Source organism: Balearica regulorum, chromosome 3, assembly GCF_011004875.1.
Source record: "Balearica regulorum gibbericeps isolate bBalReg1 chromosome 3, bBalReg1.pri, whole genome shotgun sequence".
In the NCBI taxonomy this organism is placed as follows: domain Eukaryota; kingdom Metazoa; phylum Chordata; class Aves; order Gruiformes; family Gruidae; genus Balearica; species Balearica regulorum.
Window position 1 is genome coordinate 96534023 of NC_046186.1, and position 25363 is coordinate 96559385.

At 42.4% G+C, this 25363-nt stretch overlaps 1 protein-coding gene across 1 annotated transcript in view; it reads right to left on the reverse strand.

Annotated features, from left to right (window-relative positions):
- Positions 1-2288, reverse strand: part of EPAS1 (endothelial PAS domain protein 1) — a 79571-nt gene extending 77283 nt beyond the window's left edge. The window contains exon 1 of the mRNA XM_075749066.1: positions 1962-2288. Coding sequence (XP_075605181.1) covers positions 1962-1987 — 26 coding nt within the window. The 5' untranslated portion in view covers positions 1988-2288. The remainder of the gene's footprint in view (positions 1-1961) is intronic.
- Between the last annotated feature and the right edge of the window lie 23075 nt (positions 2289-25363).

Here is a 25363-nt window from a genome sequence, read left to right on the forward strand (position 1 = left end):
AGTCCTGTGAAGTTTCTGCGTCGCATCTGAAGAGTATTTCCACAAAGCACTTCAGCGTGCTGTCCGGCAAGATTAGACAGCGCTCGAGCCCTCACTGCGTTTGAAAATAAGAGGTTAAAACTGAAAGGATTAGGAGTGCTTCATTAAGGAGAGGTGATACAATGAATGCAGTGTATTTTCAATATGTACACTATTTCATTCTTCTCATCCCTATAAAGTACTATAACACGTCTGTATAACTACATTGTCCTGTACCATAATTTTTCACTCTCTTGTTCAACACAAGAGGACGTAAAACGTATCTGTATTTTATACCCTGCACAGAAGATTGATACCTAGAACAAAATACATTTGAGGCAACCGTTTAACCTTAATATGTTAATGCTTGATAAACTGAGGCTAAGCTACACGGAAAACGTATGGTTTATACTACAATACTTGCCCTATTATATCGTCATGGGGTGACTCAATAAAAAAGGAACTATTATACAAACCAAAAACAGCGTTTAAAGTTTAGTGCATCATCGACTGGAAAGTACACATGACAAATAACGAGATAAAATTCTTAGTCTGTAAATCACATCATTTGTGAACACAGTCTAGAGTCAGAACAGCAACCTGAGCCAATAACAGACTGAGCCTTGTGACTGCCTGCTGTATAAAACAGACCAAATAAACACCCTCTTCGGAGATGTCGTGGACTTTATTCGCTCGCTAAGCCTTCACCTTGTCAGAGCCCTCACACATCCACCGGAACTGTTTGTAAGCTTGGAGCCAGGACTAGATACTTTATTTCTTAATCTCCACCTGTAACTCCTATGGTAGGCTTTGCGAGTTTTATTTTGACGTTCAACCAACGTTTGAGAACCGACAGGAAAATACCCTCTTTGATGCAACTACAAAAAAACCTACTGGGTTACTTTCGTGCCTTGGGAAGGTTCGTTCCGGCGGTGTGGAAATGCCTGGCTTCACAGCCGCCCGGCTGGGGCGGGCGGCACAGCGCAGCTCACAGGCGCGGGGCGCTCCTCGGGCTCCCGGCCCTCTAGGAAAACTTGCTGACAGCTGGGGAACGTCACGAACCGCACGAGACGCGAGTCCCCCGTGTAACGCGGCCAGCTTCTTGGGCTGGAGCGAGGATGTGGCGAAACGTATTGGTTTGATACACTTACACGAGTGTTTACATAGCCCGTCAATTACATCCACGCGATTTCAATTATGAAACGTGTTTTGCTAAGGGTGCTACCTTTAAAACCCCTGTCCTCAACTGAAAAATAATTTCCTAATAACCACGTCCTAATTGATAGCGAGCGAATAAACCCTGCCGCAACGTGCATTAAACTTACCCCGCGAGAGCGGCGGACCCGCACGGGCGGGCTGACCGGGGGCCGCAGCCGCCCTCCCCGGCCGGCCGGCCCCGCCAGGTGCACCTGCCCGCCCTCAGCCCCCGCCGGGCACGGCCGGAGCCGGGCGGCCACCGGCGCTCCGGGTGGCGGCCGGGGCAGGGGCCGCTTCCCGCGGCGGCGGCGGCTCCCAGGGCGGTGCTCGCCGCGGTGTCGCCCGGCGGGGGCAGCTCCCCCCGGTCAGTCGCTTCCCCGACTCGGCGGCGGCCGTCCCGGCCCCGCCGCTCTTCCGCCGGTGGAGGAGCGCGGGCTGCCCCGTAGGAGCCCAGCGCTGCTCCCTCGCTCCTCTGCCCGCCGGCCCCAGCCCGGGCCGGGCGAACTAACTCCCTCCGCAGCCACTACTGGTCCCCGCAAAGGCTCCGGGTCCGCAGCCCTCGCTAAGGAGCCGCGGCGGTGGGAGGCGAGGCCGCGCCGTCCCGCTGGCAGTGCCGCTCTCGGCCCCTGCCCGAGGGGAGTCCCGCCGCGGTCCCACGCGGGACGGCGCTGCCGCGGGAGAAGGGGGGAGCCGGAGGAGGACGAAGCGGCCCGAGCAACCCGGAGCCGCGCCCGCGGCCCCCTCACCTTTTCTTCTCCTTGTCAGCTGTCATCGCGGCGGCTGCCGGCTCCTGCGCCGCCTCTCGGGCCGGGGCGGGCTCAGCACCTGCCCGCGGGACGCGGGCGGCTCCGCGGGCGACGGCGGGCGGGTGGTCGGGGGTCCGGTTCGGCCGGGTCGCCCCCGAGGCGGGCGTACAGTCTCAGGACACTGCCGAGGATTGTACGGCCCGCCCGGGGGAGGAGGTGGCGGCTGCTGCTGCGGCGCGGGGCAGGAGCGGCGCGGCGGCGGGCTGTGCGGCTCGGCACCGCCCGCAGAAAGTTCTCACTTTAAACCTTGGGCCGCCGCCGGCCGCGGGGGCAGGGCCGGCCCCTCCGCCCCGGACCCGGACCCGGCCCGGCCCCGCCACCGCCGCCGCGCCCGCCAATGGGGGCCACGGGGCGCCGCCGCCGCGCCCCGGCCTCCCCGCCCCCGGCACCGGTCTGCCCGGCGGCGCCGCGGGGGGTCAGCGGGGCCGCCCCCGCCCCACCGGCACCGCTCCCGGGCACCCGGGACGCCGTTCCCTCCGCCAACCAGTTGGGTTTGGGGTTCCCCCCCCCCCACACTTGTTTAACTTATTTTATTGTTTTTCCCACAAGGCGTTTTTACCCCGGTATCTCCACCGCGCCTCACCCGTGCGGCCTTAGGGGCGGGGGGGGGCCGCGGCACCTGCCCCGCGGCCGCGGAGCCACTGCGGTGCTGCTCGGGCCGTGCCGGCCCCGGCGCGCCTCCGACATCGGCCCCTGCTTAGAAAACGGGGGAGCGGGGAAGGAGGCTGCCTTCGCTCGTTAGGGTGCCCAACGCAGCCCGAGGCAGAGGGGTGTTTAAAAAAAAACAAAAACAAACAAACAAAAAAACCCAAACCCCAAACTAAAAATAAATTAAAAAAGAATAGTCAGCGCTCTGCAGAACTGGCACTGATAGTGACGGCCGTGCGAGCTCTGGGCCAGGCACCGGAGCTCTCCCCGCTGTGCAGGATCACCCTGCCCCAAGCCCGCTGTTTTCGGATCTGGTCATGCTCGGAGGGGAGGGAGAGCGGCAGCGGTGGGGGTGAGAAGGATGCGCAAAGGAGCGGGGGGGGGACGGGACACGGCACTTTTGACTCCCTGATAGGACTTCCTTCCTCGCCCTGGTTTTTCAATTTTATTTTCTATGTCATATCACGCACTTTAAAAACTCACGGTTGCCGACACAGAGTGAAGCATGTCTGTGGCGAGAAGTGCCAAAGCTCCTCTCATGGGAGCACCTGCTACGGTTTGCTGCAGGTAAGGTCAATGTAAATAATAAGAGAGAACCCTCAAATTTTTTTTATTTATTTTTCACCAAAGCAACTAACCTTGCTAGACAAGGGATTATGAGAATTTTTCTGAGATTGTCTTTCATCACAGTAGAAACTGCAGCCTTACCCTCATGTTTTCTAAGGCTTACCTTACGTTTTTACATTTCAAACCAAAATACACACCTTTGCATTAAATTGTACCATTTTCCAGAGGCAGGGGAAACCTGGAAGTACTACAGGCAAAAAGAGCTAAACTGGATTTATTTCTTGGTTATTCAAATCTGAGCGATTTCCCTATCCCCTGTCATAGGCGGGTTTGTGTACAATGGGTCAGAGGTGTTTTTTTTCTTTTATACAATATGAATGTTTAAAGAAATGCATTTGGTTTTGAATTTGCATATTCTGCTCTCAAGTCTGAAAAGAGCTACACATGCTTACACAGCAACAGCCTAATTACGTGGTAACAGTTGGGGTTTTTTTCTTGTTATACAAGAGAACCTAAACAAAAGAAACCCACAAATATTTAAAACCTAAGTAAACTTAGTCAAACAGAATTTGTGTATGCAGGACTAAATTTAACCTTCTGGGAAGAAGAGAATGCAATAGGATCAAAGAGCCAAGTCACTCATTTCCTAGATTAAATAGACCTCTTCGTCCTTCATTGATCTCTGCTGATGTCAATGCTCCTTGCTGTATCTTAAAGCACTTCACTTGGATAAACAACTTGCCTTCAAAAATCAGACAAGAAACGCATTCAAATCAGCTAAATCTAAACCATTCAGTAAATTTCAAATATTCTGGGTCTAGCCCCTTGGCCCAATTCTTGTTGGCTCTGCCTACATGAATATAGCGTAGTTGATTAACAGTCTAAATCTCTTGCTCTCTTGACCAGCACCTTCTATTATTTCTGGCAACTGAGCTCTCCATCTTGACCATGAGGAAAACAAATGGCCTGTCTTCTGGAGCTTACTTGAGTTGTTAATTCCTTCTTTCCTGTGACTGTTCAGGGAGGGAAGGATCATTCTACTTGACACATTCTGCAACAATAAGGGACCCCACAGCACCTACAGGGACGCACAAAGTTTTCTCCTTGCTGGAGAACAGTGGAGAATCACATAATTTTATTCTCGAATCACTTCATTACTGCTTTGATCTCCTTTATGGAGAGTCAATATTTATTAACAGCAGTATCCACCCTAAGGTGGACTTTCTCTAATCTTAGACTACTCAGAAGCTTCAATAGGAACCACACCATGAATGCATTTACTCTACAAACATGCATTATTTAATCTGCAGGAGATGACAACTGCCAGGAAAGTCAAGAAAAACCTCAAACTGACAGTAAGCACCGTTTGTCTTCTCAATTACTATCACCATTGTAAAGGCTCTTTCTGTTTCGTATTCCCATATTACTCCTTACATTTTATCTTGCCTTTGCTACATTTTACACTTAGCTGAGTAGGTGTAACTCAGAGAAAAGCTAATGGAAGGGGGAAAAGTACTTGGGAAACTTCATAAGCTGACCTTAGCAGGAGTTAGCTTCTGTTTCCCCCCACACACACACCAAGGCTTCCAGCAGAATCAGCATAGATAGGTCTTCCTTACTTTTGGTGGTCAGAGAAAATAAAAACAGTTATGTCATCCACTCTGTTCTGCAAATTATAGGAGATGACTCACATTGCTCCTATGTAAATTATTCTAGAGATGTTATAGGAACAGAAAGTCTTTGACTTCCTAGAAGTAACCTTCAGATGAGGTACTTGAAAAGAGCCATTAACATCTGCCGGGATAGCAAATGGGTTCTTGAAGGGTCCTTCAAGTTTACAGGGGATCAGTTTATATTAACTGTGTTTGGACTAGGCTCTAGGAAAAAAACAAATAGAAGACTTACAAAAATAAAACAGTTGTGCATGAGCAATTTTCACACCCCACCCTCAAGTTTAAACTACATTGAGAAATTAGGAAATCTGCACACGGTAGTGACTGGGCCCCTGGTGCTCCATTCAGCCTTCTGGTGTTCCCAGGCAGGAACACCCAGCACCCAAACAAGCAGCCGACAAGCTCCCGATTACTGCCATTTATTCTGAAACACACCACTGATTTAGGACCAGTTATGCGACATCGTGTTTTCTCAGGATATGCATATGTATGTAATCAACCACCCAAATCAGCGCTTGCACCAGTTTGAACGCGCATAGCTATCGTGAGTGAAGTGAAAGCAGTTCTAGTACTCTGTTTTATGTATGCATGCTACTGGCACCTGTATTCACTAAAGAATATTGACAAAACATACAGAAGTTCAACACTGTTCAGCAATTAGTGCTCCAGAGTAATCAGAAGGAAACATGGATACTCCATCCCTTGCAGCAGAGGCATAATTATTAAAATTAAAAGCAGCTATTAAAAACAGATTGTTGAGAGGACAAAGAGTTTCAGATTCATTAATAATCCCTGTTTGGTTTCTTTCTTTTTCTGGCTCCTCAATACTGCAAGAAAGCATGACAGCAAAAGGTTGATGCTTCTAATAACAAATAATGACATTATGGGAAAAAGGGAAGTGGATAAAGGAGAGCCCTGTTGTTGCAACACAGCTGATCCTTTGAAGGAAAGAGACAGGATTCTTCACTTACTCATACCATAATTTATTCAAGTTACAGCCATAGAACATTTGTTACGTGCAATAGCAATGAGACAGAAAAATATCTAACTTGTGTGAATTTGTTAGCAGAGAAAAAGTGATATTTGTAAGCTAGATAAAACACAAAAGGTCCATGGGAGAAAGCGGGGACTACTCGGATGGAAATGTAACAAACAGGCATGAACCATGATGGAAAAAAAAAAAAAAAAAAAAAGTACTGTTCTTTGTGCAACCCATCACCTACACTCACTCACACCTTCCTTCATAACTACAGGTGTGCACCTGTGTCTTAGTATAGCCAGACTGGCTGCAAGGTCAGTAGCTGTGCCCTTTCTCCACAGTGGCACCAACTGCTTGCCAGGGTAGGAAACCTCACCCGAGCTAGCACGTGTGGAGTTTTTAGGATTCCTTTGCCTCTTGCAGCTTCGTGCTAGAGAGAGAATTCTTATACAAGAACATATATTAAGACACATATATTGCTCTTATACAAGAACAGATATTAAGCACAACTTATAACAGCACTCCTCCTGTTACCCTAGGCAGAAAGCAATATATACTCTACAGGCAATTCTGGGCCAGCCACTTTAAAATGTCATTTTGAGGGAATACATTAAGACAGCTCTGAGAACTCCCAAATCCTGAGTGCACACCTTCAAGCAAGGCTCACAGATAAGCTTGGGCATTTTGAAGCATTGATTACTTACAGACACGTTCCAGACATTTCACCCATGGAAAAAAAAAAAAAAAAAAAAAAGACATAATGGCCAAAATGTTGGGAATGTACATGTTAATATTTAAAGGCTTAAAATTACTTAGCTTATCTTTCAGCCTTTTCCAAAATGACATAGAGGATGTCTTAAGCCTATCTCAAGGAAAGGTGGTAAACCAAAGAAAGTCTAATTAACATAGCAATGTGTTGCAATAGAATCAGTTTAGAAAGACAACCGATGATGAGTAAGTACACAGAAACGCTCCCCTCACGATACTGGGAACTATCATTTTGAAATTTTGGGAAAGCTCAACCAAGAAACCAAGGAGAAAACAGATGCAATCCAGCATGTTAAATGAAGAAGGCTTTTGTTTTGGGTTTTTCCCTTGACCTTCAATAGCTTATTATTTAGAAATACCATGTTTCACAGTTACTTATTTTTTTTATTGCTCTGTGGAGAGTAAAGGCTGAACACATTTGCTAAGCAGGACCCTGATTCATCATCTAGAATGCAAACAACTGCAGGGCAGCCAGGGCAACCACTCAGCAGCTTAAAAACTTAGGCCATATGTGAGACTCCAGCGTATTAAAAAGACTACTAAAGAGGAATGAGTTTCATCTAGGAATATATATCAAAAAGCATACAGTAACAGGCTATAATGCAATAGTGGTCCAATATAATGAAAATGAAGCGTAAAGCAGATATGGTCTTCACTTACTTTGCAGAAATTCTTTTGCAGTGTTTCTGGAAGACAGGCATCACACAGATACTAATTATGACCTCCTGTTGTATTTTGACCTATTTACCCTCTGTATACCCATGTTAGCTGTCAGCGCTAGCATCGGGCAGAAGAGGTCTGCAGCTTCTTCCTGCTCCTTGACAGAAGCTCTTAGAAGGAAATATGGACACAGGATCACCAGAGGCATGTTATACTCAAAGCCAACAAAAACAACAGTAACATTCAGGAGATGGGAAGGGAAAAATCATTCCTCTGGATAGATTTTAAAAGCCAAATTTTGTAACAATGTTTTTAATGGTCAAGAAACAGTTATCATTGCAGAGGAGGAGGATCAATATAAACACGAGCAAAAGCACTGTGTGCTGGATGACTGTCCGGAGAGATGGGAAGCTGTGATTGAAGATTTTTGCAATACTGAAGCTGATACCAATGCCTAGTAGTTAACATTCAGTCACTTGACAAATATTTATTTAGAGACAATGTAACGTGTCCATTAGCAGAACTTTGAGTTTTAAAAAGAGCCAAAAGATTTAAAAAAACAAATAAACCAAATAAAAAAAATCAGGAACCTAAATACCAAAGGCAATGCAACTCTTAAGTCTTTTAATCTCTGGTGGTTACTTCTAGAGGGTTTGCATGGTGCGTGGGTGATGCTCTAGCCTATACTGACTTTCTGTATAGCCGTGAATTTCCCTCTAACGTAATCCCAATGAAAACTCAGGTTAGAATGAAACTGAAGCAATGAGCTCTCTTCTTAATCCCAGCACTAAATATTGATTTAGCCCTAATCCAGGCAAATAGATTTGGGCTTTGTTTTTATTCGCCAAAGACTAATTTACTTTAATTAAGATCTTGAAAAGTGTTTGCTTTAAAACAGTAATTCTTAAATTATTGATGTTTAACAAAGCCGCTGAACCCATTAACCCTGTGGACACTTGTCACCTGAAGAAGGTGACAAATTATCGTCAAACTGCAAAAACACCTCCCTAAATTCTTCAGGCGTTGCAAATGCCAAATCCTTGCCAAAAAATTACCTCTCCTGGGAGCAGAAAACTGTCATAAAAAGATAAATTCCTTATCACTGCATCCTTTGACAGAATCACACAGTACTGCTGGAGCTCTCAGACTTCTAGATCTTTTTCTTTTGTCCTAAAGAAAGGCTATTTTTTTAGTGGGTGAGGTTCTTTGGTACAGCCCAAAGGTACTGCTGTACAACTCCCACGTGTACCCTGGGTACTCTACAACCTTAACTGATCTGAGGCAGTCATAGATGCTCACAGTGGGTACCTGTAACCAAGCCTCCCTTACCTCCCTCTAAGTCAACAATGCAAACGTAATTTCCAGGAGAGGGTGACTGGAGCAAGAGCCTACTGAGATGTCTTGGAGACAGCTGTGACAGCCTCCACCCACCCAGCACACCCCCACTGCCTGGACAACCAGCTGCTCACGAGTTGTCTCCTCCACAGCCACAAGATTACAGCAACCAGACTAGTTAAAGTGCTGGTGAAGTTCATCTTTTCCCCCTTCGCCCTGAAACTTGCTCTATTTTGGGGAACCACTCCCTTTTGGCGTGGGGCCTAACATTTGTTTCTCAAGTAGATCTGCTCCTGGAAACATTTATAGACTTTTAAGTAGAGATAACATGAGATATTGGTAACGGTACAAGCTATTCACATACAGACAAGGAGTTGGACAGTCGTCCCCCTTTTCCCCAAAGCCACCTCTGTGGGGTTTTCTTCCATATTTATGTGCTGCACACTTGGCATGAGGCACCGGTTACCAACAATGACCCTGGCTGTGCATACTAAGGGACATTTCTCTTCATTATACTGTAATATATAGTTTGTGATAACACGTGCCATTTCACAGAGAAAGAAAAATAAGAGTAGGAGAAAACTGCAACTATTATATCCCAAGTAATTTATTTCTGTGGAGAAATAGATTTAATTTCATTGCAAGTTGTTTTGGTAAGGGAATGCTTTAACATTCTCCAAACCCTCAACCCCTGGGTTTCAGTATTCATTAGAACAAGAACCACCATTACAGCTTGCTGCAAATTAGCATTAATGATGAAACCAAGATAATTTAATCTAGCAGTGAGTTTGGTCACAACACATACATTCAAATAAGAGTTCATCATCCCATTTTTGCATATTCAAAACTAAGATTAAGCAGCAGCACCACTAACAAGGGTAGGTACTTCCACAAAGCCAAAGCTTGGGACTACATAAATACGTAGTCACTGATTCCAAACTATTCTTCATTTGCCCTGCTACAGACAACTACAATCAGATTTCAAATATCTGAAAATCCCATTTAGTAACATGGAATCTGAGACACTCTTATATGTGGGTTTGCTTTTTTTTTTTTCCTTTCTCTACCAGTGAACTGCTCCAAAGACTCACATTATCTTTCAACAGTCTTAAAATTAAGTTCAAAAAGTGCTAAACCCTCTAAATCTCCATCTGCAAGAAGTTTATTAGAGCTCTACCTCTACGCTCTGCTTCAGAGCGGTTGCAACAAAAGCGTTTGCTCAAGCTACAGGAGTTGTTGACTTACTGATTTTATATGATAACATCCTATAGAGAAGTAAGTGCAGCAGCAAAAGGAAAGAACAATGTTAAAAACTGTTTTTCTCTTCAGAGAGGCTTTGGGAATGCAGCTAAAACCTCCAATTACATTTTTCAAATAGTGGAGCATGTTAGGCCAGTACGGCCCAAAATCTCGGCCAGCCTGACAGGCTCAGCAGGTTTTCTCCCTGAATTGTGTCACCAACTTGGAGACAAGTATAGCAGAGTCCCAGACATGCCTTGCATCAGGAACGAACACCGAGCGAGCGCGAACACCGAGCTCAAGTTTTCAAAGATGCGGGAGAGAGGAACATCCCTGCAAATTATGAAAGTGAAGATAGGACTTCCTGCCCCCTCCCAATTAACATCAGTCAATTTGAGACATTTCATTACAAGTTGTTTTCATTATGCTAAATAATCACTGGTGGGATTTTCGTTAAGTCCCCACTGACACCAGTTTTCAATAAAAGCAGCAGGATTTTAAAGTCACAGCACCCATTGTTGTTATCACAACAATTCAGCTCAAAACCAGCTTGGATGTCAAAGCTTTTCGCAAAACCTACGTGCTTCCAACCACCGATTGCATGGAGCTTCATCTGGTTATCCAGATGTACGCTTTATTAAAAGTCTTTTGAGCTGTGTCATGCAGTGCATCCGAGTCTCAGAAAAGCATTGGGAAGTCTGTGCATATCACATTGTCAGAAAAAAAAAAAGTATGTTCATAATTTGTAGCGATCTCCAAAGGCAAAGTAACAACTGGGAATCAGTGTCCTACTTCAATAAACCATGATTTGTCCTGAACACAGTAAAGAACTTAAGTTTTTAAGTCCTTCATTGACTGGATACTCATGATTTGGCTTAATGCGGGGTGCTGGCGTATTCCCATAGTTACAGGCATATAAATTACTTCAGCAGAGTTCTCCAACAAGCTGAATTAACTCAGTGTTCACATTATTAACACGGCTTTTACTTTGTACCTAATAAAATATATAACCAAAAATATTTTAGTTTTCATCTCTCTGGTTCTGTTTTGTAGTTTTGTCTCCTAAAAATGTTCCAGAAAAGAAGATACTTGTGATTGGATGTTTTTTGATGGAAGCAGTAATTTTTGCAGTTTGAATGCATGCAACTTGGACAGAAGTTTATATTCAAATTAAAAGCTAGTTCACATTAACAATACTGAATATTTTTTAAGATATTTTTACCACAAAATACCCGATATCCCTGCCACACAACCTAAAATAATGAAAATGGAAAGACAAGCCTGAACTATCTATTCTGCAAGGCAACTTTCAATTCCTTTCCAGTAAAGCCTGGCAAAAAAATGAAAGAATTAATCCCCCGAGAGTTGAATAAGTAATTTATGTCAAAACTCCTAAATTTCTTTAATAAACAACAGAGACACATTATGAAGTATTGAGATGAAAGTACTGAGGTTGAAAGTTGTGCTGGCACAAAGCACGTAGTGTTACTGGCAAGCACCAGAATCAAAGCAGGACTAGTAAGTACCCAGCTCAGAGGTTAGCGCACGTTCTCCTCCCGCACTTATGCGGGATAACTTTCACTTTCTAGCTGAGATTTTTGGTCCATAAAGAAAACAGACGGTTAGTTCTTATTAGCTTCCAACAGAAATCAAGCTGTGAAATACCCCTTTGAGCCACAAAGAGGAAGACGATGGGGAAAAAGAAAAAAAAATATTCCATGCCTTGTAAATTGGGTTTATTTTTCTCTTGGAATTTCTCTTCTTTGCACTATGAAAGCTGAGTTAATTTTAATCTCCATGCTTTAGATGTCCATAAAAGTATCCTTTCAAAGAGTTAGTTCTCACATTTTGGGGAGTCTAATGTCTCTTCTGGAGTAACAGAGAAGCAAGTGGGATTTTCAGCAGCTTGAGGTTGTACTGAAGCTGGAAGCAAAGTGCTCTTTGGGCATTGCCGCAGGACTGCCCCCTTTCAGCAAAACTGAAAGGTTCCCATGTTTTTGTCTGCCATCTGACACTATCAGGGCTGTTTCTGAACTAGTTTTTTGTCCTGCAGGAGTCTGCTGACGAAATGCCAGCTCCTCACTGTCCTTTAAAGCTTCACCCTCTCTCGTCCCTCCTTCCATCTCCTACAGATCCACCCCAGACTCCCCCTTCACAGCTCTCTCCTCGCATCACTTCATCCTTTTCTCAAACTGACTTTCACTCAAAATGCTCCATTTAAAAAGACTCATTAAATACAGTTGTCATAAATCCATAGATATAAGCCAATAAACCAGCATATCACAGAGAAGTTTTCTAGTATCTTTTAGATAATTCTTGGCAAGAATCCATCACAACTCTTGGTAAGCATTCTCACGTTTTATCCTCCCAGTTGAAAACCTACAATAAGTGTGAAATGGCCTGGCTTCTACTACCTATAACATGTTATTTGTGTTTCAAAATCAGTAAGAATTTTGTTCAACTTTGTTCCCTTTTGCCTTGGAGATACTTGTGATCTGCAGTCTAGTGAGCTCCCATCCTTCTGGCTTGACCCTTCAGGCAGGTTTTTTTCCTCCCTGTGTCCCACTACAAGCAGTTTTATGCTTGTTTAATTATTCCCAGATAGTCCAATATAGAAATTGCAGGAGATCTAACTGGAAAGCGCCATAAAAGCATCTCCACCGCTTTCCTTCAGGTGCTGCAAGTCTCCATTGCCTCGTGCTTCCTCAGTCTTTGCACAGGATGCAAACGGTTGTTGGCTATTTTTTGTTTACTCCAAGGGCGCTGTTAAAAGTAAGAGTTGGGTGAAGAACTAAGCTTTGCCAAAACTTTCTAGGAACACTGTCCCTAACATGGTTACATTTTGAGACCTGTCAGTCATGTAGTTTTAATACATTCAGTATCTCATGCTAAATTGATTCATTCTAGTTTCTAATTTAAACAGTGTATGACATCAATTTTACAGGAAGCAGAGCACATTACTTTAAACACTCATGATTTCTGGAAGTTTTGCTTCCAGAAAGATTTTGGTTAGTGGGATGTATTTTACACCACAGCACTGCTGTGTGGCACTAAGTTCATCTGTTCATTCTTTATCAGGTTTCATATTAGTTGTTCCATTATCTTCACCAGAATATGAATATAATTCACGTTTCTAAAAATGCTGCTACAATGTTAAGTTTTGGGTCAAATATCTTCATCTTTTCCATGGCTTCAAGGAGTTATTTGTTGAAGAAATCAGTATCCCAGAGACCCAGACAGATCTTCTAAAACTCTCAGATGCAAGTCATTTCAGCCAGTCAATATGCAAATCAAGAAATGCCTCTTTAGTATCCTCTTTTGTTATGAGTGAAACACTTTTGATTTCATCCTGCAGTTTCTAAGTTACTGTACTTCTCTGAAATACAGAGCCCAAATATAAATGCTCAGCCTTTTAGCACTATTGCTTATTCTTCTGTTTTTATATTTAAGTGAACTAATAACATTTTATTAATTCATATTTTCAAATCCCTTTCAGCATAGGCTCTACCATTCATAGTTCTACCAATGGCCCTACCATTTTAATTTCTTTTTCTTGCAAGTTCTTTATCATGGACAGCTGGATCTACATCAGTCATTAGTTTTGCCTGTACAAGCAGCTTCCTTACTGCAGGTAGCTGCAGTAGTTTTCGAGGACCTGGCAACATGTCGTGGTTTAACCCGTCAGGCAGCTACAACAACCACACACCCCAGTGGAATGGGGGAGATAACTGAAAAGAAAAAGGTGAGACTCATGGGCTGAAAGACAATTTAATGGGATAGAAAAGAAAGAATAATAATAATAGTGATAAAAGAACATAGAAAGCAAGCGATGCACAGCACAATTGCTCGCCGCCCAGAACCAATGCTCAGCTAGTTCCTGAGCTGTGCTGCCTCCTGGCCAACCCCAGTTATATACTGAGCGTGACATCATATGGTATGGAATATCCCTTTGGCCAGTCTGGGTCAGCTGCCCTGGCTGTGTCCCCTCCCAGCTTCTTGGGTGCCCCCCACCTCCTCGTTGGCAGGGCAGTATGAAAAGCTGAAAAGTCCTTGACTGCTTGGCAACAACTAAAACCATCAGTGTGTTATTAACATTATTCTCATCCCAAATCCAAAACACAGCACCATATCAGCTGCTAGGAAGAAAATTAACTCTATTCCAGCCAAAACCAAGACATAACATTTTCTTTAAAAAAAGTCTCATTAGAATTAAGAAAAACATGAGTGATGACTTCAAATTACGAATCGGCCAACTGATCTGATGCCAAGGAGGCCAAAGCGTTTAACACCATCTTTGCACTGGCATTTGCCAAAAGCCAGCTGTGAGTAGGCTGCTGGTACAGTGACACTAGAGACAGGGATTAGGTATCCTGTAGACAGAGACAGAATTAATAAGAGAATACTTAAGCTAAATGCTCTCACCTTGTCTTTGTCATAGGATACTTAAAGATTGGGCTAAACTAAACTCAGAACTTCAAATAGTTATTTTTTTGAGAGCTAACAGGAAATGATTGCTGTGCCAGAGAACTGGGAGAGGCAAACTGGGTGGCTACCTCTAAAAAGGGAGGGGAGTGGGGCGAGAGAGAGATGTCAAACACCACGTAGATTTCTAGACATAACTTAAATCCCTAGAAAAATTATATGGTGAATAATTAATCTGCTGTGGAAGGGGGAAAAAAAAAAAAAGAGAGAGTAACAGCAGTTACTTTGGATCTATCAACAACATATCTTGCCCAACCAAATTAATTTTCATCTGGAACACAATTGCAGACCTTCTAGATAGGAAGCAATGACTGTCATATCTCTCAAATTCATTAGTGTTGTCTGGTAAGCCACAGAATACACTGATGCATCTTTTTATATTTGGCTGTAATGCATTGAAGACAGAGGAGTTTCTGGGTGTATGATGGATGATAGCATTAGAAAGAAAAGATAGTTTTGTTAAATGTGGAGAAGCAGGGGGAAATGTCAATTCAGTAGGAAGAATGCAAGTTACTAGGATACCTGACTGCACAGATACAGTGTGGAAAACAAAAGGCGAGGCAAAAATTCTGCAAGAAATACTTTGGAGACTACAGAGTGGATCACAAAGGGAGCATAATTCAGCATTTCTTACTCTGTAACAACATCATAATCCTTGTACTCAGACATCCATGTTAGAGTCCAGCTCATAAGACACACAGAAAAATTCTGCCACTCTGCTCAGCATCTAGGTCTCAGCTGTAACCAAACCTTTCCTGAAACGCAGCGCACACAAGTGGATAAAGCCAGAGAAAAACTAGGAGAGATCAACAACTGTGGTCAAAGATCTTCAGTGTGACCAGGGAAGAAACACTGGCCAACAAACTTGAAATATAGAAAAGCTTCTGCAAAAAAAAGAAGGTAGCCATCCGGTAATCAACTGTGGTGAGAAGGACAAAACTGAGACTGAAACTACACAGACTTGATTTTAGTGAAAAACTTACTTCGCTAATAGGAAGTGTGAGCTGTGACTGGACGTTTACTTAGATGTACCAATAGCTGATGAGGACAGACATAGAGCTGAAAGATCATCTCAAGGTGCCTTTGGTCCTTTTTTTGCTTTGCAGCTGGCACGAGAAGGCCCAAATTCAACAGTGGGAAACTGGCAAAAAGCATATAGGACATTGCTCATGAACTTGCGCAAATGGAACGGAGTTAAAATATAATCAATTAACTATATTTTTTCCCCTCCATTAATTTTATGATGAAGGAAGAATTACAGAGACAATATTTTTAAAGATGCATAATTTCTTCCCTCTTCTCTGATGGTAGGTACCCGTTTTCTGGATTTGAAAACTTTTCATTCAGTATTTACAAGTTATTATCTTGTTTCACAGCTTGCAATGCGTTACTGTCATATACTAGTCTTCCATAGTAACTTGGTATTGGTTTTATTGCGCTGTGTAGATGAGATACCAGGTTTTCCAGACCCTCAAACACAAGTGATCTGATGTATACAGCAGACACAAACTGGTACCACATCCCATTCCTTTTTCTTTTCTAAAAATAAGCAATGTGCATAAGATTCAGTAAATCAACAGTAATTCTGCAAAAACAAAAAAAATGTTCTTGCTGATAAGAATGTGCACAGTCATGTGCTCAGCTGTGTAGCAAAAGGATTTGGGAAGATACATCTAAATGGTTTAGATATGTCACTTTGTAGATTTAAACAAAAAATTATGACATTCACATGCAGTAATAAAGACCAATTTAGGTGAGTCAGGAAATCTCCATCTAGGCCCCTATGAAGTCAAGAATATTAAAATGGTTTACTTCTATCATTAATCTCATTATTGTTGATACATCTCTTTCTTTAGATCCCATTTGCTAAAACCAAAAATTACATTAAAATCTCAACTTCTATTAAGAAGGGCTTCTAAACCTTGCAGTTTCAGAGCAAAACTTGCAAAGACGACACCAGCAAAATGTCAGGAATCAGAAGGTAAACAGTGGAGAGGGAAAAGAAAAAAAAAAGGAAAAAAAAAAAAGCCCAAGCAGTAGAAAAGGTAAGACACAAGATGAGAGTCCTAATACACTGCAAGGCAACTGAATCAATTATCATGGATCGGGACACATACTTTTCCAATGCAACTAGCGACAGCAGTCCATTTTGTTTTTTCTGAAAATACGTAAATATATTGAAGGAAGCCTTTTTCCCCCTTAATACTTTTCAAGCAGCAATTTATAGGGAGAATTTCTTGGGGTACACGCCTATGGTATCTACAAATAACATAAATATTATTCAGCTTTTTTACTATGTGCAAGCACAATTGTAGGGAGGTGGTTTGTTAAGAGAAGAGATTTCTGAGGCACTCAACTGGTGCTGGAACAGCAGGAGAAGAACGATACTCTTTCAGGCATTTCTAAGCACGTTGAAACAGGTACTTGACAATCTGTTTGAGCGAGCTGCGTGGTGGAGGGGAGGCTGACGCATGGACAGGAGGATCTGCGGATGCTCTGTGTGGCCGTACCAAGTAATCTGGTTATGCGTGTCTTGGAGAGGGCAAGCAGGCAAATTTCAAAGTGACAGATACGCATGCACACTCAAACTTTCTGAAGTAATTCAGTAATTCACAAGAAGGCCAACAGAAGCGTACGGGCAAGACTTTAGGATTTTCCTCAGATGGTACAACACGGTAGTTACAAAGCCAGTCACAAACACTTATCCCCATTACTGTGCAGAATTACCTTCTAGCAAAGGTGGGTAAGGCTAGGAGTAACTTCAAGGTTAGGTTATCTCGTGCACTTACGACAACCCATGAATTTACCGAGTCGAAATTACCTGGTTAGTTCTGTCAGGGCTGTCAGTCAGATGCCTGCCTACTTTACTGCTTACTCTTCCTTAGAATGCAATAATGAAAAACTGGTTTCCAAGGAAAGCCACAAGTGTCAATGGACTACTAAAGCATAACGTCCCACTGAAGGGACCTCGCCTCCTGGTGAGAGGATATCAGCCTTTCACACTTCACGACTGGTTTCGGAGTGCCTTTGCCACAAACCTCCTGATGAAGTTCTAGTTGTTACTAACCTTGTTATCAGCCATCGAAGCTGGTAGCAGCAAGGATGATACACATCTCTCTCTATTACTGTGATGTGCCATGTTCTGGTTTCCAGTCAGGCTTTCTGTTATTTCTTTTAAATTCAATATATTTTGGGCTTTACATTATTACTGTCTCCACAATAAATGACACTATTCTTAAATATAAAAATTTGAAATTCAGGAAGCAAAAATTCCATAATATTTTGCTGGAAAACCAGCATTAAATCTTTGATGTAAATCACTGTAGACCCAGACTCCACCTGGTCCTCGATGCACAAGGAGCAGAGCCAGGGAAGGGAGGAAACTGCTACAGCTGGGCTGAGAGAGTCCAAGGGAAGAAAAGGCAGCAGTTGTGCTCCATTGAAATGCAGACTGCCTGCCAAGTTCTCCAACTGCACTGCATCAGGAAGTATTTTTTAATCAGGGGAAAAAAAAAAAAGAAAAAAAAAGGAGAGAACGTGGTTATTAGAAACAGGGTGACTTCTCTATCTATTAATTTACATTTTCCTAGAAGGACTGATTGTCTTTTAAGATATCTATTTTTCTCATGTTCTTTCAGTAATAAGAAAAATTCTCAGGAGTTTAACACAGCTGTCTCGCAGAAGGTTATCTCTTGTTTACAGTACATTTTGATACTATCTTTTAAGCACCGAAACAGAAACAAACAGGCATCTAAATACATGTTACCCACAGGTTGCAGAAGTGATGAATTATTAACTATTTCCTGTCACCTTGTACATGATGTTATTTTGCTTTATCTTGCACATCTGTCACACACACCCTCCCATCCAACATACAGGAAAAAATACATTTAAACAGAGTTATTCATGCTTACATGTGGTTAATATAGCTGACATTAAGACACAACAGGTCAAATTTTTGGAGAAATTGCACCAGTTACTCTGCCTGAGGAACTGACCCTGCCTATGCAATGTGTCTTACGGTCCTCACCTTCTCAAACAAGTTCCATTCATCATCCTATCACTTTTAAAAAAAAAATAATAATAAAAAAAAAAAATCCTCATTTAGAAGTTAAAAACAACCCAGGAAAAAAAAATAATCACTGAAATTGGTGTACTATCACAGTAATCCTTTGTTATTTTGATTTGTCTAATTTAGGATTATCTTCAAGTTTGTTTCCTTGCACAACCACCCAGTTAGCATGGGAACAACAAGGGATCACAGGCTTTAACCACTTCTCAAATGAAAATAATAGGTCAGAAGATTCTCGTAGACCAAGCGGGAGTTAGATCCAACTTAAGTACTACATTGCAGGAACACAAATTCCACGGGCAGGCAGCACTGCCAGCCTGTATGCTCCATCAGCAGATAAGCGTTTACACAAGATTTTTATTCATCATGAGAGATTCTGACAGAGATTTGGATGAATTCTATTGCAATGCTTTATACCCAACTTCACAATAAATACTATACATAGAAAGAGGCAATCTAAAAGCAGTGTCTTCCAATAGCAATACAGATGAAATTTTTGTGCATGTAAAGCATTAAGGCAGAAATCGGGTTAGGTGTCCAGTGTATGTAGTTACAGTGTAAGAAAGCCTTTTCTTTATTTATTTGCATAGATCTCATTTGCCAGTGCCTGGCAGAGGAAGACTGAATGCATGCAGATACTTGCTTGCTGTAGATCAGGTGCCTCCTTTAAAGTCAGTAACATCATGATAAATGAACTAAATTCAATTTACACTAGCTAAGGGTGTCCTGCACTGGAAAAAATTATATATAAATACTTGTAGCTCAGTAAGTAACACTACAGTACAAACACACATCCTCCCCCCGCCCGCCACCCCCCCCCCCCCCCCCCACTTTTCTGAACAAATACCATGTTCTTCACCTATTTATAATATTATGATATGTAACCCAAGAAATCAATGGAAATCCTGCAAGTACGTTCCAAACCAATCACGTTGGTTTTGCCCTGGGTTTTATTTCAGGTTTCATCTGCATTCATTAGATATACCAACCTTGGTTCATTTGTAGTAACACGAGAAAAAGCAAGCTACGACGTACAGGAGAGGTGCATTGAACCAGAGGGGCTGCCTGCTATGAAAATCCTGAGCTTTCTTCTTTTCAAAATGCAGAAGCCTAAAGGACTGTTAGCAACGAGTTATACAAAGATACTTCATGCAGAGAGTTATCATGACTGGTAACATGTATAGCTGACCCCAAGGCTGGGGATATTTCAACTGAAGATTGTGGAAAAGAAACATCTAATTTGAGTCCTTCTCTGGAGTGGGGCCTATACACGTTCAGGAGTCCCTCAGCTGCTCACATCTTTGCATTTTGCATACATCACCTGTGCACACATCCTTAGAAACAGAGGCCTCTCTCTTGAGAAATATTTAAAGCCTTATTACTACCAATTGTCATTAATATAGACTAACTCCAAGAGCATCAAAATATGACAGTTCTTACAACTGCACTGCTACTGTAAAAAGCTGTTGTCTTGGAGTTCTTTGGTATGTGGGTTTTATTTTTTTAATCATGTGAGCACATGGCAAAGAATAAAAAGACTACATTCTTTCAAAATCAGGAAGTACACACACATCCCCGCCCCCCCAAAAAAACCCAGCTCCTTCTCTTGTCTTCTGTCTCATGAATCCTTTTTCCAGGGACAAACCAAAGTTTTATTCACTTCATCTTCAGACCTCAATGCATGGAGAAGTTTATCAATTAAACTTTTTCCATAATCTTTCATACCACCATACTGGTTAAGGGCATGTCCTTTAAGAGCACTTGCCTGCAGCAGATCGAAAGGGATTATTTTTATTACTATTTAAATGTTAGCTAATGCATTTACAACTTTTAGTTATTCATCAACAGTTAAGGAGACAGACTATCAGGCAGCAAAGCGAGAAATCTGGTGCGAAGCTGTTGGAAGAATAGGTTTGATAGTTCTGATGTGGAACAACTGATATGCTTATATCTAGATAGGAGTATATGGCTGCTGTTAATCATTTGCTGTATACCCACATGGGGTTGTTTCTTTCATGTAGGGGTGTCTCTCACCAGTAAGAAAAGAAACCTCTCTTCCTCTTTGGAAGTACATACTGTCATGCACAGTGAACCCAAGAGAACTAGGAATATGCATATATAAAAGCTCAAGGAATAAAAAGCTCTGTTCATCCAAACACCACTCACATTTCTCAGCAAAACGTGTCCTTCCGTGGGGCCCTTTACACTGGTAGTGAGGCAGCACACTCTCTTTACGGTACTTTTAAGATGGAAGAGCTGCCATCAGGTTACACACGTTAGACGAGGCCCCACATCTTTATCCAGCAAGGTGGTTTTGCTGCTCCGAGGAGCACATGCATGCTCCATCGGCACGAGTCGCTGTCGGCCGGCGAGGCAGCCACAGAGCAGGGTTGTCCCTGACAGAGACACCAGCAGCAGCTAAGCCCTTTGCATTCCTGTGATGTGGTCTGTATTTACCTCTGGACGGATCATTAGCCAAAGACATGAGGAGATAATACCTTCCTTATCCCTTTATGAGCACAGCAAGTAAGGACCAATATTAGGGGCATTTGGGGTAAGAAGATTACATTTTTGGCAGACCTATTCCTTCTTTTCCCAGGGGGATTCAGGGTCATCTGCAGCCAGGAGCTAGTGTATGTGTCTGCATCAGCATATATAGCTGTGCTAGCTAGTTAAGTCAGGTTCATGGACAACTATTTCACATTACAACAGAAAAAAAACAACCGAACAACAAAAAACCAAACACATTGAATTTAGAAAGGCCAGCTCACTTAGCTCTGCAATGTAAAGCACGTGCTCATTCATAAGTACATGAGTAAATCCCATAACGATTCACGTTTGAACACAACTGTGCACTTCAGTACTTGCACTTGGCTGGGTCCTCAATTTCCAACTCGTCTGTGTAAAGATTTTGAACATTTCTTAAGCAAAGGAGAGTTGTAAAAAAATTACCTGTTTACTTTTCCCAATCATGAAAAAAGCAAGTGTCTTTTCCCATTCTCTTATCCCTCTTGTTTTAAAAAAAATTCTCACACTGATATATGACATTTATTTAAATGGAAATACTTTCAGGCAAAGAGGAAACAATATTTGATTTAAAGAGACAACAAGACAAAATGGCATACTCAGCTCTCTTTCAAACAGGACCTAACTTCAAGCTGTAGGTGTGGTAGGTACTTGCAGTATTTAACCATGTAAGTAACAGCAGTGGGATTTTTAGATCTCGGATTCTTTGTCAGGTAACACATGCAGGTGAAACTACCAGCGCTCTGAATGTTTTACGACCACATGACAAATCCTTACACAGGCCAACAGTTTCCCTTTCTGCCAGAAAACCCACACTGAAGATGCATCTGGAGTGAGAGTCTCCACTACCTCTAGAATGACAGTCTTAATTCAAAGCTTTCCTTGCATACTGCTGGGTGAGAGGGTGTATTTGCTAGGAGGTGGGATATAAAGATACCTACATTTAACAAGAACATTTCAAATTTTAAGTAGTGTATACCCTAAGCACTGTTAAGATGAACATGGAAGCTAGTTGGTAGGATGAACCACTGGAAAGGATTAGTAGATTTTTATTTTTAAAGGAAGCAAATCAAAAGATCACTAAAAGGTAAGAAACGCAAGAATTGAGGTTGCAACAGCAATCATCATCACTGCTGTTATTTTCAAAAAGCTCTTCCTGAAAAGAATAATGCAGCCTACTGTGGAATTCCCCAAAGCCTCTGGGGCTTTGGTTTTGCAGTGAGTGTGTGGATTGCTGCAAGTTGCAGGATTGAGAATTAACCATAAATTGTGAACGTGCTCAAATTGTGTAATCACACCACCATTTAATGGTCACCCTTATCCTTTCCTGTATCTTTCCCTCTCCTTTTATTAGCTTCTCACCAGCACCAGATGTAGCCTCTTCAGGGATGGATCACATCTTTCTGTTCTTTTTTTCCTGCGAGATGCCCAAAGCACTTCCTAGAGACATGAAGAGAACTCCCAGGGAGCTCAGCTATGTGGGATGCAGTCATTAAGTAGCCGACTTACATGCTTGAGCATTTGCTAAATATATGCTGTAAAATCAAATGGATATGCTGCTGTATTAACATTGATTTCCAGCTGTATATTTTGCATGAGTTGACTCTGCAGTTTCCAGATGTATAGCCTTAGCCTTGCACTACCCTAGAGTGGATCTTGTGTATAACCTATTTGCAATAATACCACTTTAATATTGCAAAGAGCAGAACTGGGACTGTAAGCTGTATTTTGAGTTCGAGTACACAGCATTTAACAGTAATTATTATAGTACAAAAATTTTTTTTTAACAGTTATCTCCTAATTTTAGTAATGACTTTTTTTTTATAATTATGCTAGCAATTCCTTATAAGCTGCCTTTTTTTTTTTTTTTAAACACACTTTTATAAAACTGTTCTGGTAAACTCTCAGGACAGTTATTGGTAATTTTGGATTAAGAAACTGAATGCTGAAGAACTTGGAGTTAAACAACATTGAAAAAAGCCTTGACCCTCCTATACGTCAACAAGAAGAGTTTTTGTAACACTTTCTGGCACTTCAGGGGAGCTCCACAGCCAGCACAGGAAAGCTCCAGCAGGTGACTGGAGGTCCAGAGGGGCTCAAGCTGGGATGGACCAGAAGCCCTTCCTCCTGGCCTCTTACCCCACTGACAAGAGTTGTCCAAAGCATTAAGGCCTTGCTGCAGGAATAAGACTCCAGAAGACCAAATGAGCCAGTCTAACTGGTCATCACAGGTGAAAATTATTTCCACCATTTGGCATCTCACATCCATTCCTGTCTTTGTGCCAGGCCTCATGCTCATTAGACTATTCTTATCAGCCACTTTAACTCATTAACCCACAAAGAAACTAAGCCAGAAAAAAAAAAGTAATACTAAAAGTAGTACTTAATTTTTTGTTGGTATTAAGACTGACTCATCTCAGAGAGTCCAAGCAGTGCACAGCTGGTGCAAAGGAGCGAGACAGACCTTCTTCCCCTTTGTGGTGAAAAACTGATGCGTCTGTTTATTCCACCCATCCACTTGCCTACCTGAGTAAGGGCACTCAAGGACTCTAGCTTGATTACTCCTAGGGCAGAAAGTTATTTTGGGATCAAGACTAAAAACCAAACAACTGGCTAGTGATTCCAGCTGTGCGACAAGAACAATTCAACAAGTTCCTGATGTTTGAAAGCATGCATCTGCAGCTGTCTCCTCCACAGCAGAAGAAACACACACAGCCTTCTCTACAGTGGAATGCTGAGAAAAAAATCACCGCTTCTGTTAATTTTCTTAAGATCTTGGCTTTTGAGCTCCCTGGCATACCTCAGGAAATGTGGGTTTCCTCATCCAAACCAGCCAATCTTGTAAATTGGTACTGTAGAAACCAGCAGCGGGTGTGGTTAGCTCTCCAAACCACTGGAGAAATAAACTGCAGAGACTCTCTAGCAATGCAATCAGTGTTAGGGCACAGGAGTAGCCATGGGCACCACGTTGAATTCCCTTGTCTCTGAGGTGAAAATGATACCATCCCTAATCTCAATCTAAATTACCTTACATCAACTACAAGCTAGTCCATACTAGCTGGCTGCTTTTCCACCAGTTGTCGGGAATTGCTGGCAGACGGGGTTAACCAGCTCCGCGCTTTGCCTTGTGCCTCTCCCAAAAAGGGGCAGAGGAGCAAGAGATGCCTTTTGTTTTGCCAGGACATGCAACATCTACATGAGCATGCTTTGAGGCACAGAAACAGTACAAGAGAAACAGCCCTGTCAAAGGGCACAGCACTATCCTATCAGACATACTGGTATAGAAAAGGTATGTTCTTTCACATGAACGCTGGGAATAGAAAGGTAGAAAGTTGACAATAAGCCTTTGAATTTCAAAGTAGGAGGGAAAAAAAAAATAATCTTACCACAGGAAATCTGTATCTTATGTAGCACAATAAACATTTTGGGAGTTTCCTAATGTAATCATCTGCTAATGGCTGGTATGGATGGGCTGCCTCTAGGACTATAAAAAGGCATGGTACCTCAGTGCACTATGCCAGCTGACAAGCAGTAATGCAGTACACGGTGTCTTCCACAACCATCTACAAGTTTGTTGGCTGTCCTTCATTGCTTTATATTGAATTCTCTCCTGGTCCTAAATCATTTTCCACCTTGGACACTCTCTTTATAAAATAGATTATCGTAAAAAAACAGTATCTGTATGTGCTTCTACAGACAAGTGGTGAATGAGTGAACTGAGAGTAGGTGAAAAACTTAAGGTACTCTATCACAGCAAGTCAAGTGTAAAAGTTTACTGAAACCAGAGTAAACAAGTTCACTTTTAGCCATTTACGGTATGCTTTAACACCTGAATTCACTTTACCCCCCCTCCAACACTGGAGTGATCACAGACTTCACTTTAAACACTGATGTCACATACCTGAGATTAGGGAGGTATTCAGCTAGATTGCTGAAACTGGAGATCACAGAGCAGTTTGTCAATAGTTGTATAATTATACCAGCTTAACAGGAACACTAAGCCTTCACTGAGTTCGATTTGAGCAGAAGAAACAAAATAACAGGACAGCTGGCTAACAGGACTCAGGAATACGTATAGACATTGCAACTTTGAGCCAGTGTAAGTCAATGAAGATGGAGACCTTTAACGGACACTTAGGCCAAGCAACACTGTCTAAGGAACTGTCTCTAACAAAACCACTGGGTTTAGTTAAGCTATAGAGCATATGAACAAGAAGTACTGCTTCAGGACCCTGTCATCTTCAACTTTGTTGTTGTTGAATGCCCTCCTTGGGATGGGCTTCCAAGGAAAGGATGATGTTGAGACAGATCAAATTTCCCTCACTACTTTTAAAATTATATGAAAAGCAGGGTTGAATGGTATCTTAATCATCATCCACAGATTACATGATGA